We start from the raw sequence: 13,939 nt of genomic DNA, 5'->3' as shown, positions 1-13,939 counted from the left end.
ATTGTTTATGGTGTCTGCCACAGCAGGGTGCCACAGTGGTTAGCAGGTTTGCCTCACATTTCTAGGGTGAGACTCGGCATTCATGGGAAGGTACTCACTGCTTCCTTCCACGTTCCAAAAGCGTGCATGTTAGGCCCATTGAAAACTCTAAATTGTGAATGTGAGTTTTAATGCCTCTTTGTCTATATGTGCCCTGTGATTGGCTTGCAATCAGAACAGGGTGCAAAAAGTCAGCTGAGTCGACTCCACCTCACCCACTGCCCTCATGAGCACAAATATGAGTAAATGGATGGATGGAAAGATAATCTAGAAAAAATACATTTAAAAAAAATCTCCCCTGCACAATGATCCACCGGACCCAAAAAGTTTGAGAACCTCTGTTCTAATCAAGCATACATGAATTGGAAAAAAAAAAGTATGAATCTGAACCGCTTAACAGGCTTGTGTCACCTTTCCACATGAACTGTAATGAACACTGGAACAGCTGTGAGTGAGTGGCTCAATGGGAAATACAAGGATACCTTTTTTTGTTTGGATTTGTTTTTTGCTTCACACAAAGGTCAACCTCTGAGGCTTGTGCTTGACATTTCAGCAAAATGAACAACTTTAAGGCACTGTGACGCTTTAATTACTTGTCCAAGTTGCTTCATGCGTGCTCCGCGGTCTCTTTTCCACCTCAGCTGAGAGAATGATAATGAATATCAGTCCGGGGTGTGTTGGCATGACAACACAATCCAAAAAGGTTATTGCACCTTGTTATTCTGAAATTGTGACTGCATCCAAAACTATGTCTTTATGATTATGACAGTCGACAGCTGTTAGTGACAATAGCACCTACAAAAAAAGCATTCACCAAACTCAAAATTATCAACCCCACCCCCCCAAAAAAACACGAACTCTCCAAATTATTCAAGGTCATCTTTCTGTTTCAAACAACCTTCTAACTGCTGTTCAGAAGCAAATTAAGGCATTGGTTCTCAAACTGGGTCCCCGGATCCCCGGGGCTCAGCAAGTTGTAGCTTGGGGGCCCATCAACAATTTCTTTCATAGAATATGTTGTGTCATTCAAAAAAGTGCATACATATGGTGGCCGGTGCGCCGATCCTATCTTTAAGTCCATTGAAAAAAAGCTAATATGATGGTGACCCGTCAACACATAAATCTGATATCCTTACGTGAATACTCATCAAAAGGCGTTTAGTGGCATTATTACACTAATAGTCCTATTTTTCACAAACAGGCATAATATTATGAGAATAAAGTTTTTCACTTTCCTCCTTTGCTTAAATCTTGATTTAACTCCCCCTGAGATTACAATAAAGAAAAATAATAAAACAACAAAAACCAACCCCTTGTCGTCATATTTGTCAAAACTGTCGATCTGAAATGACAGTATAGTACATAAGTAAAATTATATTTGGGAAAAAAATCACTCCATCTTGTGCCTGATTTGACTTTTAAGAATCCCACACGAACAGACAGAATGCTTGACTAACAAAGTATCAAACATTTGTAATTAAGCAAGCGCCTTCACCCCAACCCACCACCGCCACAGCCAAACGCTGACCTGTTCCCAAGGGTTTCAAGAGCTTTGCTGAAACTATGACTGAATGTCCATCTCTCGACAAAAACAACAACAAAAATAAACGAACATTGGGTAGAAGACGAGGAAACAGAAGACCACAGGCACTGAAGATTCAGAAGCAATACCGAATTAGCAATTAGCTTGATAGTTACATTTTTCACCTTTTTGATATTTACTTGATTGTATATTCCCAAAAATAAAACCTAAAACTATAACTATGTGTAAAAATAACACTCAATTACAAATAAACCATTCTAACACGAAGCAGGCGTGGTTTACATTGGCTGTTAGCAGTGCTAATGCTAGCTTAGTATGGCTACAGCTGCTATTTTGTTGACGTTGTGTGACGCACTTTCATTATCGCTTGCTATGATGAACGGCCATGTTTAAGAATCGTGCTTGTACACGTTAGTGAGGTGTGAGGCCTTGGTCAGAATTGAGCATGTAGTGAAATGAGGCGACATTCAAATCTTGCAAGCAGTTATAACAATACTAAGTCCCACTTTGATATCATAATATTATGACTTTTGCTAGGAGGGAAATATCTTTATTCTATTACCTCTCTCAAAAATTTGCCCCCCTTAAAATAGGCCATTTAAAAAAAATTCTTAAAGCATTTAGGGGCAGATGTAGTCGTTAAATGAGCTTTTTTTTCTTCTTGGAAAGATTACAACGTTTTTTATGACAACGGAGCAACTCAAACAGAAACTTGTTATTGTTACGTGCCAACTTTTTTTCTCTCGAATGAGCAGCTATTATGTATTCAGGCATAGAGAGGGTAGATATGGGTAGTTATGCTTAATTGGTGTGAAAATTATAAGGAGGTCCCAGGACCCAAATAATTTGAGAACAATGGAACACGAATGAACAAACTGTTAACATTTGCTCCTGTTTGAATATTTAGTGGTTGCTTCCATTGTTGATTGACATTTAAACTCCCAGACCTCTCCCAGAAAAGCTGGAAATGGTTAAGAAATCCACAAGATTTTCGAGCAGGTCACGATACAACAAACTGCCCTTCACTTAACATGTTCAATAATGGCCATATCGCCTCTTTCCAGGTCCAGACCGTTCATAAATAAGCCGCAGTTCCGGTTTAGCTGAGGCGTCAGCCCCGGTAGCCCCGCCTCTTTGTCTCTCTTCTCCCGCTCCTCACTGTGATTGGCTGATACCGTCCTTCGCGGTAGCCCAAATTCTGCGGTGGGGCTGAAACCGAGCTCGGATGACAGTTTACGTTTAATGGAAGCAGCCCGCTGGAATTTGTCGTAGATTTCCACACTCACTCGTCGGCGCGTTTCCTTCAGTTCTGCTGACACGTTGGCCGTCCATTCGGCTGCGTGGGCGCGGATCTCTCCCACCTACGGAGAAGTGCAGTCACAGGTTCAGTGAACAAAAACGCAGTGAGCCTTACTCACAGTCAACGTCCATCGCTGCTTAGAAAACAATTCCGTCCTCACAGAGGAATTCATTTTTTTTTCATTTAAGAAAACCTCAGCCGGTTTCGAAATAGCTGCAGGGGGCACTGTAACCATTAATTTAATGTTATCCTATCAGAAGCCTCAGAATCATTTCGGAGGAAAAAATACAATAAACGTAAAAATAGTGACTCATATTTTGGAGAATGATTGTGAATTGGAGTACTTCTTGATTCAATAACACTTAAAAGTATCAGTAACAATAAGCAAAAAAAAAAGTCTTTTTTTGGGTGGTGGAATAACCTCACTGCTACCAAACCAAATCTAAATCAAAAGTGGATCAATTTATGGTAAAATATGAATTCAAGACAACATCTTATTCGTTTCTCTGTCTTTCTTGCTCCTGTGAAAAGTGTTTCTCTTCTGGAGAAAATTGCACTCATTTGCATATGTTACATTTAGAGCAGAAATGAGTCAAGATGCATGTCCAGATGAGACTATGGATGGTCATGCTTTATGCAAACTCCCTCTGGAGAGACTCACACTAATAACCTGCAGGTGTATTTCGGTTGCATAAAGTCAATTGGATCAGAGAAGCATTTCATCATTGAAACCAAGTTAGGAGGGTGACAAAAGTCTGCAGGGACCTGGCGCCGCACTTGGAAATGAACAAATGCTCATGTACAGTAAATGTCACTACACTGAGAAGAGTGTGTATCATATTACATAATATTCTATATCAGTGATGGAGCAAGTTGCATGTACGGGTCACGCACTTTAATCTAACTACTGAGTACAGTATTTACTTGATCAAAGAATGCTGATGTATTTTGTCCCCCAGTCGGTGATTCTCAAAATTTTACACCAAATATCACTGTTATGGGCAACTCCAAGATTAAAACAGTCCAAAAATACAGAAGCCAAGATTTGAGTCCTAAAATGAACAATTACCATACTTTAAGTTAAATACAACTGAAATGCACTTCAAAAAATGTACTTTTTTATAGCTAATCTAAAATTGAAATTTGAAAACTGAAAAATCAAGTGTCGGCCTTGAGCACAAAATGTTTCCTTGTCGTATTATACTGGATGATATGCAATACATGAAGATTTACGATACAAGATTAGAAAGGAAGATGTTCATTTCGCAATACATGATGTTATTACTATGGTTGTGGTCTGAAGTGGTTTGCATCGGCGCTGTGTCCTACTGAGAACCCTTTATCGTGCATTGCTTTCTTTGATTGTACTTAATTTTGAATCAAGTTGTTTCCAGTGGGTGCATATCATCCATCCATCCATTCATTCATCCATTCATCCTTTTTAGTGCTTATTAAGATCCCAGGTGAGCGGGATCCTATCCCAGCTGACTTTAAGCGAGAGGAAGGAGTAAACCCTGCCAATCTCAGGGCCTCCTCTGACAAACAATCATTCACACTCACATTCACACTTAAAGATTATGTCAAGTCTTCAATTAACCTAAAAGGCATGTTTTTGGGAATACGATAGGAGAAAACCAATTCAAATGTTGGGAAAACATGCAAACTCCACACAGAGGGGCCTCAGATGAGATTCGAACCCTGAACCCAAGAAACGTGAGGCGGACCACTATATCCTGTACAGCACATGTATTACTATGTGTTGACAATAATATAATCTAATAATAACTAAACCTCTTCTTTGGTCCTCCTCGAAATGACTCTTAACCAGTCTCCAATCATGCTGAGGATGGCGGCAAAGTAGGCCAGTCCAACCAAAATCCAGAACCAAACTACTGGTTTGTAGTAGTCCAAGTACTCGATTTCTGACCCCCCTGGAAGCAGAGGTAGAAGCATTCACAGAATCACACATGAGCCAATCACAAAGTCACTTTTTTTCTTGTCCTTGTTGTTTTGAACTCGTTTTACCTGCAACAAAGTCCCCGAAGCCGATGGTGGTCAAAGTGATGACCACAAAGTAAAGCGACTCCAGCGCTGACCAGCCCTCGATGTGTTGAAAGATGGCTGCCGGGAGCCCCACGAACAGCAAGCAGCCAAAGAGCACAAACAGCAACGTAGATATGACCCGGATCTTCGTCTGACTGATGTCCCAGTGCTGCCCGGACCACACACGAGGTGAGCACAAGCACACGTTATGCAATAGCTGATGGCATTTAATTCATCTTACAGAGCACGGGACGCAACGTTGGGGACACCTGTTTCACTCCGTTCTTGAATCCAGCCCATTGATTATATAATTTATCCACACTCAGAAAACTTTAATCAGTGTCTTCTTTAAAAAAAAAAAAAAAATACAGATTCATAAAGTCCAAAAAGTGACACTTAATATAATTTTAATTGATTTTACATACCCCAACTTTGATATTAAACAATGTAATTTAGCAAATTAACTCTTAAAAACAAAATAATGAAACAATGGTTGAAATATTTTACTGCCGGTAATCAATTTTACTAACTGATAACTGATAAACATTTACTAAGTACCTGGAAAAAAAAGTAAGTTAGGCTAAATCTGATTGATTAAAGTGGAATTTATTTATATCTCAAGATAATCTTGATGACACTGATTAAAGCCATTTTTTTCTTCATTGTTGACTCTGCTGATAAACTATAATTGACAATTTATGCAATGATTTTCAGGTGATATTACTTAAACAAAAATAAGTTAAATGCAACTAACAAAGTCAAGTCAAGTACAACTTTATTGTCAAATGTGCTGTATGTGTACAGCACAGATGAAATTTCCTCTCTCTTAAACAGACAACATACAACAAGAGGAGCCGCTGCGGGTGCCGGCGCCGTAAATCAACCTGTTGTATCAAATTCCTAATAAGGTTAAAATATCAATTTAGCCCAGTGACAGAGTTGGTATGACAGAATGCATTGTCAAGAGTCCTGTAATATGTGATGCATTTGTCAAGACATTTTTTCCTAAATATGGTTAATTAAAATGTAGTTACACTTTAATGATGTTTTACTAAGGCGGCGTGGTGTGCGAGTGGTTAGCCTCACAGTTAAGAGGTGCAGGGTTCGATTCTGACTCCGGTCTTCCTATGTGGAATTTGCATGTTCTTCCCGTGCCTGGGTGGGTTTTCTCCGGGTACTCCGGTTTCCTCTCACATTCCAAAAAACGGGCATGACAGGTTGGTTGAGGACTCTAAATTGTCCCTGGGTGTGACTCTGAGTACAAACGGTTGTTCGTCTTTGTGTTCAAAACATTTAACAATATCATTGTTTTTGTTTGTTTTTGCTTGCAGTGTAGTTTGCACTACTGTAAAATCTTCCATGCTAAATACAGTTGCAAACGTAGACTCAGACATTGTGACATCACAAGTTTGCCCCTGGGAGCACTTGGGACTGCGACTAAAGCTGTCGTCTAAAACCATCTGGCCTTCAAGCCATTAAGCGCTTAGGTGGGTGACACAATGAACTTTTGTCCTCGTCCCCCGTCATCATCATATTTCTCTCAGGCTCCCTCTGGACCACTTAATCATTCAGAACAAAACCGCTCGCTTAAACAGCGTGCATTCAGGCAGGGGCGAAGGGATTGATTGATTCATGAATTGATTAGGAGCTGTGTCACAAGTAGAAATGACATTTAGGAAACGTCCAGGCAAAATTCAACAATCGGTTCATCGTTATTGTGCGATATTGATTGATGTTGGCGGGAGCGTGTCGCAATTGAAATCGTACTTGGTGTCAGATCACAAACCTTGAGTGTGTAAATAAATAACATAAACCTTAAGACTCTGGAGATCATCAACCGGGTCCTTCCTGGGTTACGGTGATTGGCCGACATTAAATTTCAGTATTTGCATTGGTAAAATGATCATTAAAGTTGCTCTGAGATTGAGACTTTTATTGAGAAATGTGAACAAAAGACCAAAGTGGTAAACAACGGCGCTACGTTAAAGCCCCGTCCATCCATGACCCCAATTTCTATTCTCATATTCACAAGGGTCGTGGGCGTGCTGGGGCCTATCCCAGCAGTCTTCGGGCAGTAGGCGGGGGGCACCCTGAACTGGTTGGCAGCCAATGGCAGGGCACACAGAGACAAACAGTCACCATCACACCTGTTGCATGTTTTAGGACTGTGAGGGGAAACCAAAGTACCCGGAGAAAACCCATGCAGGCACGGGAAGGACATGCAAACTCCACAAAGGAAGGCCGAAGTCGGAATCGCGTTTAGCCAAATATCAAGGTTGTCCGTCTGGAAACTGAAAAGACCTTGTCGTGATAGGATTGCTGTCAAGAGTGCTTTTGTGTAAATTATTCAAAGCACCTTTTGTCGACTTGCTGCCTGGGACACGTGCAGACTGTTAGGTGGATGCTTGTTCACCTGCACTCACCACAAACATCTTCTCCACTCTAGCGATGATCTTTGCAAAGATGGTGCCCAGCTGGTCGCCTATGCCGGCCAGGAGGAAGCCGAAAAGTGGGATGCCCAACAGAGCGTAGACGATGCAAAAGATTCTCCCGCCCTCCGTGTGAGGAGAGATGTTCCCGAAGCCTGGACAGAAGACCGAGAGTAGACTTCGGACCACGTTTGACTTCGGACCTCCAACAAGGTAGTTACCAATGCGTGGATGATGTACAACTTCCCACTGCTGGTGTCATATTCTTCTTTTCTGGAATGCCATTGAGTATTTATTTGAAACCCCTCTTAAGGTCCATGTACTCGTACACACATTGCCCTCTCGAGTAAGAGAAAAGTAGAATGATTGGATCTTACAAGACGTGTTTTTCCAGTCCTGTGTACTAGTTAACATCTACACAATACTAGTGTGACTCTTGAAGCAATAGATATGAACTAGTAGAATTATATAATGTCACATGACCCTATCATTAGCACCAAAATGCCCACTAGTAATTTTGTCTCACCAGTACATGTACACAAATCCCCCTTCCACGAGGGAGGTTACGCGAAACCCGCAGCATAGAAATACTCTATTTTTAAGGCATGTTTTTACACATTTGTGGCACTTAATTTTTTTTTCCACCCCGGTCTTCATACACACTTTAAAAATAATACAGACACATATGAGCACACAACATATTGGGAATGAGGAAGAACAACGGAAAGCACCAAAATATTGTGTAAACAGTGTAACAGTGTCCCAATCCCGCTAATTGTCAACAGTAAACAAATCCCATTTTTTTCCCAAAATAAGCTTAGCGGTAATTTACAGGGTTGTCATGCTCAATCGGCTGTCGTTTATCAAATATGGTGCATCCTCAACCTCTGATGGACTCATTCGTGAATATACACTAAATGACAACATTCTGACACATTCAGGAAGTCGGCAACCGCAAGTTGAAACGGTGGCGGCAGACATTTGCGCTCAGTGTCCTGAAATGAAAACTAACAAAAGTGAAGGAACCGAGTCAATAAGTGGAGCAACTGCCATTGTACTTGCAATGTCGTAATTGCATTGCAATGAGCTGCCGCAAAAGAAATTTTACAGTTCGCAGAGAATGGCGAGGGATGGGGAGGGGGGGATAAAAGCAGGGAGTGAAAGAATATCGTGCCCACACACAAAGACTAAACGTATGGTCATGAGAGCGCCAAGGTGCACTAGTTTGATTACTTGCAGGAAGCAGATGGAAGATCGATGACAAACGCAACAACCTCAAAGCCTTTGTTACATAACAGCTCATTTGGGGAGCGCGCGCACGCGTGCACACACACGCACACGCGGACGCACGCATGCGTCTAGCACAGTTCAATATATAACTTCTAACCCTGATTGATGGCAATCTTGCATGCAATCATGTAAGATTGCGTGTCACAGTTAATTGTGAGAGTTAATAATACTTACGTTTATTTAAAAAAATACAACAACAACAGTAAAAACACACACACCTGCACATGAACATGGATCGTGTGCTTGTGTGAGTGTCTGCGTGTGTGTGTGTGCGCGTGTGTGTGTGTGTACGAGGATCCTACCAATGGTGGTGATGACAGTCCCTGCGAAAAAGAAGGCGGAGCTCAGGTCCCACAGGCTGCTTGGATTGGCGAGTGTCCCAACAGGGTTCACTCCCGAGCGGATGGCTGCCACGACTTGCTGGAGGGAGAAGGAGAGGCAGACAAAACTTGAACTCACAGAAAAAGATGGAAAATTGCCTTGAGAATGCGGAACACCGCAGCGGAAAGTCTGATCGAATAATGTGATAAAACAACGGGCCTCCTCTCTTGTAGAATAACTTTACTACAATAGAGCCATTGTTATTCTTTAAAATTTGCACTGTACAGGTCCTAACTTATTTTTACACTTGCAAGACGCTGAAGAACGTAAAAAAACAATTCAACAAGCCTCCCTCTCTACTTTCTTAAGAGCGATGCCTCTGTTGTCAAACGGTGAGTAGTTGTATCTTATTGATATCGTCTGAACTCTGAAACATGGAAGAGATTGACTTTATTCCCTTCTAAGAATTTCCAAGAGGGAAAATGATCTATAATACAAAACGCTGAAGGTCCACCAGCTTCTCGGAATACTTTTGTTTTTTTTTTAACCCTCACAGGTTCCACCCTCTGAGAAAGTAATGAGCTGTCCAAGGTGCTGAAACTACTACAGTGGCAACACACACGGTGGACACACAATTTCAAGTCTACGCATCCTGTTCCATTGTTTGCTGTGATCTCAAGAAAAGTGACCGATATAAAATCAGTTCCAAACTTTATCCACACTTAATGTGACCTTGAGCTACTACAATCGATTAAAAACAAAACGTACATCATTTCAAGAGGGGAAGAAAAAATGAACAACAGCGATGTAGTTGCACAAGTGCGCACACCCTCTTATAATTGGGACGTGCTGTCGGCCTCCTGGCAGCCTCCCAGACCTGTTTTCTTTTCATGAATTGTGGAGGGATGTCCAGTTACTGGAAATCTGTCTGTCGCGCCATAATTTCGCCACAGTCGTCAATGTGGTCTATGGTATATTTAAAGCCTTGGAAGTTTCTGTCCCCTTTTCCTGACCGATACCTATAAACAGTGAGATCTCACTGGGCTACAGAAATGTCAGGAAAAGCTTACTAGAGCAACTAAAGTCGATCTAGGGTTATTCAGAACCCCTTTCAAAGGTGGCAGGTGTGTGCTGGCTCACTTTTAACATGAGTTTCATTGTGATTGGTTAAGCTTTTCAGTTTCCAGTGTACCGAATTATCATTAAACTCAGATTTTTTTCTCTCTCATTCATTTGTAAAGATTAGAGGTCACATGAATGGTGGAAACAGTTTTGAAATGATCGATTTTCATATCACATCTCGTATTTGAAGAGTAAACATTTCATATCCAGTGCATATCGACACAGATGAATATATTTCACCTTAACCAGATCCTCCAGATGACTGTTGTTGACGCAGGAGTGTTTGGCCAGAAAGTCCAACTTCTGGGTCAAGATGGCCAAGCGTTGAGCACTGATGGGGAAAGAAGGCCACAGTATTTGTCACAACCTGTCACCTCATTTGTTTACACAATTACAAATGTTTGCTTGTGGGCTACCAAATCCAATTATGTATAATTGCAGAGAACATGTGATTTATTTTGCCCAACCCCCCCAAACCATGCAAAGTGCCTGAGTTGAAATGTCAGCATTTTAAACGACTGCAACTTGCAGGGATGGATATGAAACAGCAAGGACCCGATTACTGCTCCAACTACTTCTCCGATCGGTATTTTGACTGTAGTAGCTGGAAGGACACGTGTGTGTGTGGCTGGGCTTTATAGTTTGTGGAAAATGTTTCTAAATAGCACAGCTCCTCCTCAAAGGTTTTGAGGGCTTCAGAAAGAGCGTAGTTTTGCGCCAACCTTCTACTTGGCTTTTTAACAAAAAATGCAAGAGGAATTTAAAAAATCCACGTTCTTGAAGGTTCTTGAAAAAGTATTGTACCATACTGAGAGCATTTTAAAAACCTTATTCAGTCTGGGAGTGGGCCAATAGTTCAATTTAATAGCACGAACGTATTAACATAACTCATTTGTGCAGGCCGATTTTTAATGGTTTTTACCTCTCATGAGGCTGTTCCAGGGACCTGAAAACGGCCGCGCCCATCACCAGGTAGAAGACGATCAAAAGAAAGATGGCGGTCACCGTCTTCCTTTTCATCACCGTGGCGACCACCTGCAATACTTCAACTGGTCAGTCAACCAACACGTGCATCGGAAAGAAGGTAACGAACGAAAGCGTGATGGCGATTTGGTGGCCTCCCACCTCGCTTTCCTCTCGTGGAGTCAGCGTGATGGACTTTGTGGAGAAGGAGAGGCGGGGCTTGGTGTTGTGAGTGGCCGCTTTGGGGTCCAGCAAGTCTGGAGCTGCCACTGTCAGGGGGGATGTTGGTAGTGGGGGTGGAGAAAAAAAAAAACATCACCAGGAATTGTTTTTTACCCACACCGTCTCATTTCACTTGCCATGGCCATTTAGTTGTTAATTTTAGAAGTCTTTATAAATAAATCACAGACAAGGCTTCGAAATGGCCTTTCAATCCTGACACAAGCAAACACATGAATCGCTCTCTCTTGCCTGTTTTAGTGACATTTTTCTAAAGTAGTTTAGAATAACTGTACAGTACAGTACAGTACACATAGGTACAGTAACATAATTTTAGATTGTGATTCTCCAACATTTTACACCAAGTACCACCTAAAATCATTTGTAGCTCTCCAAGTAGCACCGTTATGATCAACATTATGACAAAGTAAAAAACAAGACAGAGGTTTTATTCTTGAAAAATATATTTCATATTAGTGCAAACCACTGTAACATTATGCACAATTAGAATTAACATGATGGTTAACAACGGGAAAACTGTACTAGTTTCAGTGAAAATGTTTACATATAAAAGTGAGACAAAATTACCTAAATAAATCTTTTTTTTAAACAGTAAATGCATTGTACAAAACTGAACACATCAAATTGCAATGCACTGGATGAAAAAAAATGTTTCAGCCACTGTAACACACATTTTCAACATTTAATTCATTTTCTTGCTTTTTTCTTCCTACCACGAGAGGGAGCCCGCGTACCACACGTTGAGAATTGCTGGTTCGCTCTGTTACATTGCACCAACCATTAGTTTCTGGCAGTAGCTTTTTGGTTGCTATTTCATACACATACAACAATTAACGGCCATAGATAACAAACGCAGTCATTACCAAGTCACATAATGAACAAAAATCATTTTAAACAAGCTTTCAATGGCTTTGCTGCTCAGCCTTATTGCAATTGAAATGTTTTTTCGCTTGTCCACGATAAGTTCAGTGGTGAAAAAATGTCAAAAAAGATAGTTGGTCAACAATTTGATGCTTTGTAAAAGAATCTCGTTTCTCAGCTTTTTTTGTTGCATAAATAGACAGTCATACACTGCACATCATGCTTAATCAAGCAAACAATACAAAAGATGTACTGTATTACAAACTAACATTACCTTAAAAATAACTGTCGTCGTTTGTGTTTTAGGACCATTTTTTATTATTATAAAAATATAAATTAAGACCATTGTGCTTATAGAACTGCGATATGGACTCTCACTCAACAAAATGATTTTTTTAAGTCATGAGATGAGCTAATTGCGCTGTTATGTCACTACTTTAAATGTAATGTCAAATGTTATTGGAAAATACTATTGCCATCTTCAGGTACGCACGGAAATATTTCAATGTATTAAAATGAATAAATAAATAAATTCAAAAAGTACTACAATCGGTGCTACTCACTCCTGGATCGAGCCTATCCAATGCCCTCCGGGCTCCTCTTCTCCTCCTCATTCGACGCCCTCACTGCGTTTCGGGGAATCTTTCCTCCTCTTGGCCTCTCCTCCCTGTGATGCTGAGGCCTCCTTGTCCTGCTCTTCCTCCTCCTCCTCCTCCTCGTCTTCTTGGTCTCTCCTCCGCTGAGGCCGGGCCAGCGGCAGAGCGCTGTTAGAGCTCCACGTGTGCCAGACAAATGCTCTTTGGCTCTCTGGCATGCACGCTGCTCCACTGCGCTCCCTGAGCGAAGGAGGGATGGGATAAAACAGAGGGAGGAGCAGGAGGGGGAGAGAGATGGGTGGAGAAACACACATGCATGCACACTCACAAAGAGTGAAGTTCTGGTCATGACACGCACGCACACACACGCACACACACACACACACACGCACACACACACACACACACACACACACACACACACACACACACACACATACACACGGTATCACATGCATTTATGTGGCCCAGGATAGCAAAGCAAACTTCCACTTCCATGACGCTTGCTATAATCTGTACTAACATTTTCAAATTCTCATATGTAATAAACAAGAGAGCTATTGCAAGCATCTTCTTCTTACCAAACCCTCATTAAGATAAGTTAAACAATAGTGGAATAAACCATTTTATTCTTGACTTCTTTATATGGTTTCACCGTCATAACAGCCGTCCAAGGGAAGCAGTAACTAAAATGTGGCCTGTGACAAAAATGTGTTTGACATCCCTGAGTTAAGGTAAATTAAAAAACAAGACAAAACAATTACCGGTAAGTTAAAATGAACATGTACATTTTTGTAAATTATTTTACTGTCACTAAAATACTTTAAAATGTTATCAATAACTAATTTCTGATTTATCAAACCATTGTTATTATTTTTTTCCCTCTCCCTACCCAGCGTTTTCCTTTCTGAATTCTGATTGTAATTTCCCCATTGCGGGACAAATAACGCATATCTTATCTTATTTAATAAAGTAGATCAAATGTATTCTTTACAATTTATCCATTAACCAAATCATTAACAATAATAATGAAAATGAACGTATTCATTTTCACCCTCAAATTTTGGAGAGCGGGAGTTACTGAATGAACGAGACTCGATGGTTTCTTCTCTGACCTCAAAAATTTGAAAAGCATCATTTGTGCTTCTAGAATAGATGACAGATACCAGCAAATATTCATTTAAGTTTAAAG

The 13,939-nt window shown here is 40.9% G+C and overlaps 1 protein-coding gene and 1 long non-coding RNA gene across 3 annotated transcripts; one reads left to right on the top strand and one right to left on the bottom strand.

Annotated features, from left to right (window-relative positions):
• Positions 1-2,250: 2,250 nt before the first annotated feature.
• On the bottom strand, positions 2,251-12,869 carry kcnk2a (potassium channel, subfamily K, member 2a). The gene is made up of 9 exons (XM_052063441.1): positions 12,715-12,869; positions 11,213-11,319; positions 11,010-11,122; positions 10,328-10,418; positions 8,947-9,064; positions 7,349-7,509; positions 4,908-5,094; positions 4,674-4,813; positions 2,251-2,943 (listed from the first exon to the last, which is right to left on the bottom strand). Coding segments are annotated over exons 1-9 (1,257 nt in total). The 5' UTR covers positions 12,716-12,869; the 3' UTR covers positions 2,251-2,604.
• LOC127599478 (uncharacterized) lies at positions 2,834-12,721 on the top strand. 2 transcript variants are annotated; one of them, XR_007962124.1, is made up of 4 exons: positions 2,834-2,970; positions 4,919-5,114; positions 7,372-7,567; positions 9,522-12,721. It is a non-coding gene; the product is annotated as an uncharacterized LOC127599478 (long non-coding RNA). The 2 variants fall into 2 exon arrangements; XR_007962125.1 differs by lacking the exons at positions 2,834-2,970; positions 4,919-5,114 and adding an exon at positions 6,027-6,412.
• Positions 12,870-13,939: the final 1,070 nt, after the last annotated feature.

This window comes from Hippocampus zosterae, chromosome 4 (assembly GCF_025434085.1).
Source record: "Hippocampus zosterae strain Florida chromosome 4, ASM2543408v3, whole genome shotgun sequence".
Lineage (NCBI taxonomy): Eukaryota > Metazoa > Chordata > Actinopteri > Syngnathiformes > Syngnathidae > Hippocampus > Hippocampus zosterae.
Note: the sequence above shows the minus strand (reverse complement) of the source record. Positions and strands in the feature narration are given on the sequence as shown.

Coding starts and splice junctions, on each gene's coding strand:
- kcnk2a (XM_052063441.1), bottom strand. Junction 4,814..4,907: donor CTTCGGGGACTTTGTTGCAG/GTAAAACGAGTT, acceptor CTCTGCTTCCAG/GGGGGTCAGAAATCGAGTAC. Junction 2,944..4,673: donor CGAGGAGGACCAAAGAAGAG/GTTTAGTTATTA, acceptor ACTTCTCCGTAG/GTGGGAGAGATCCGCGCCCA.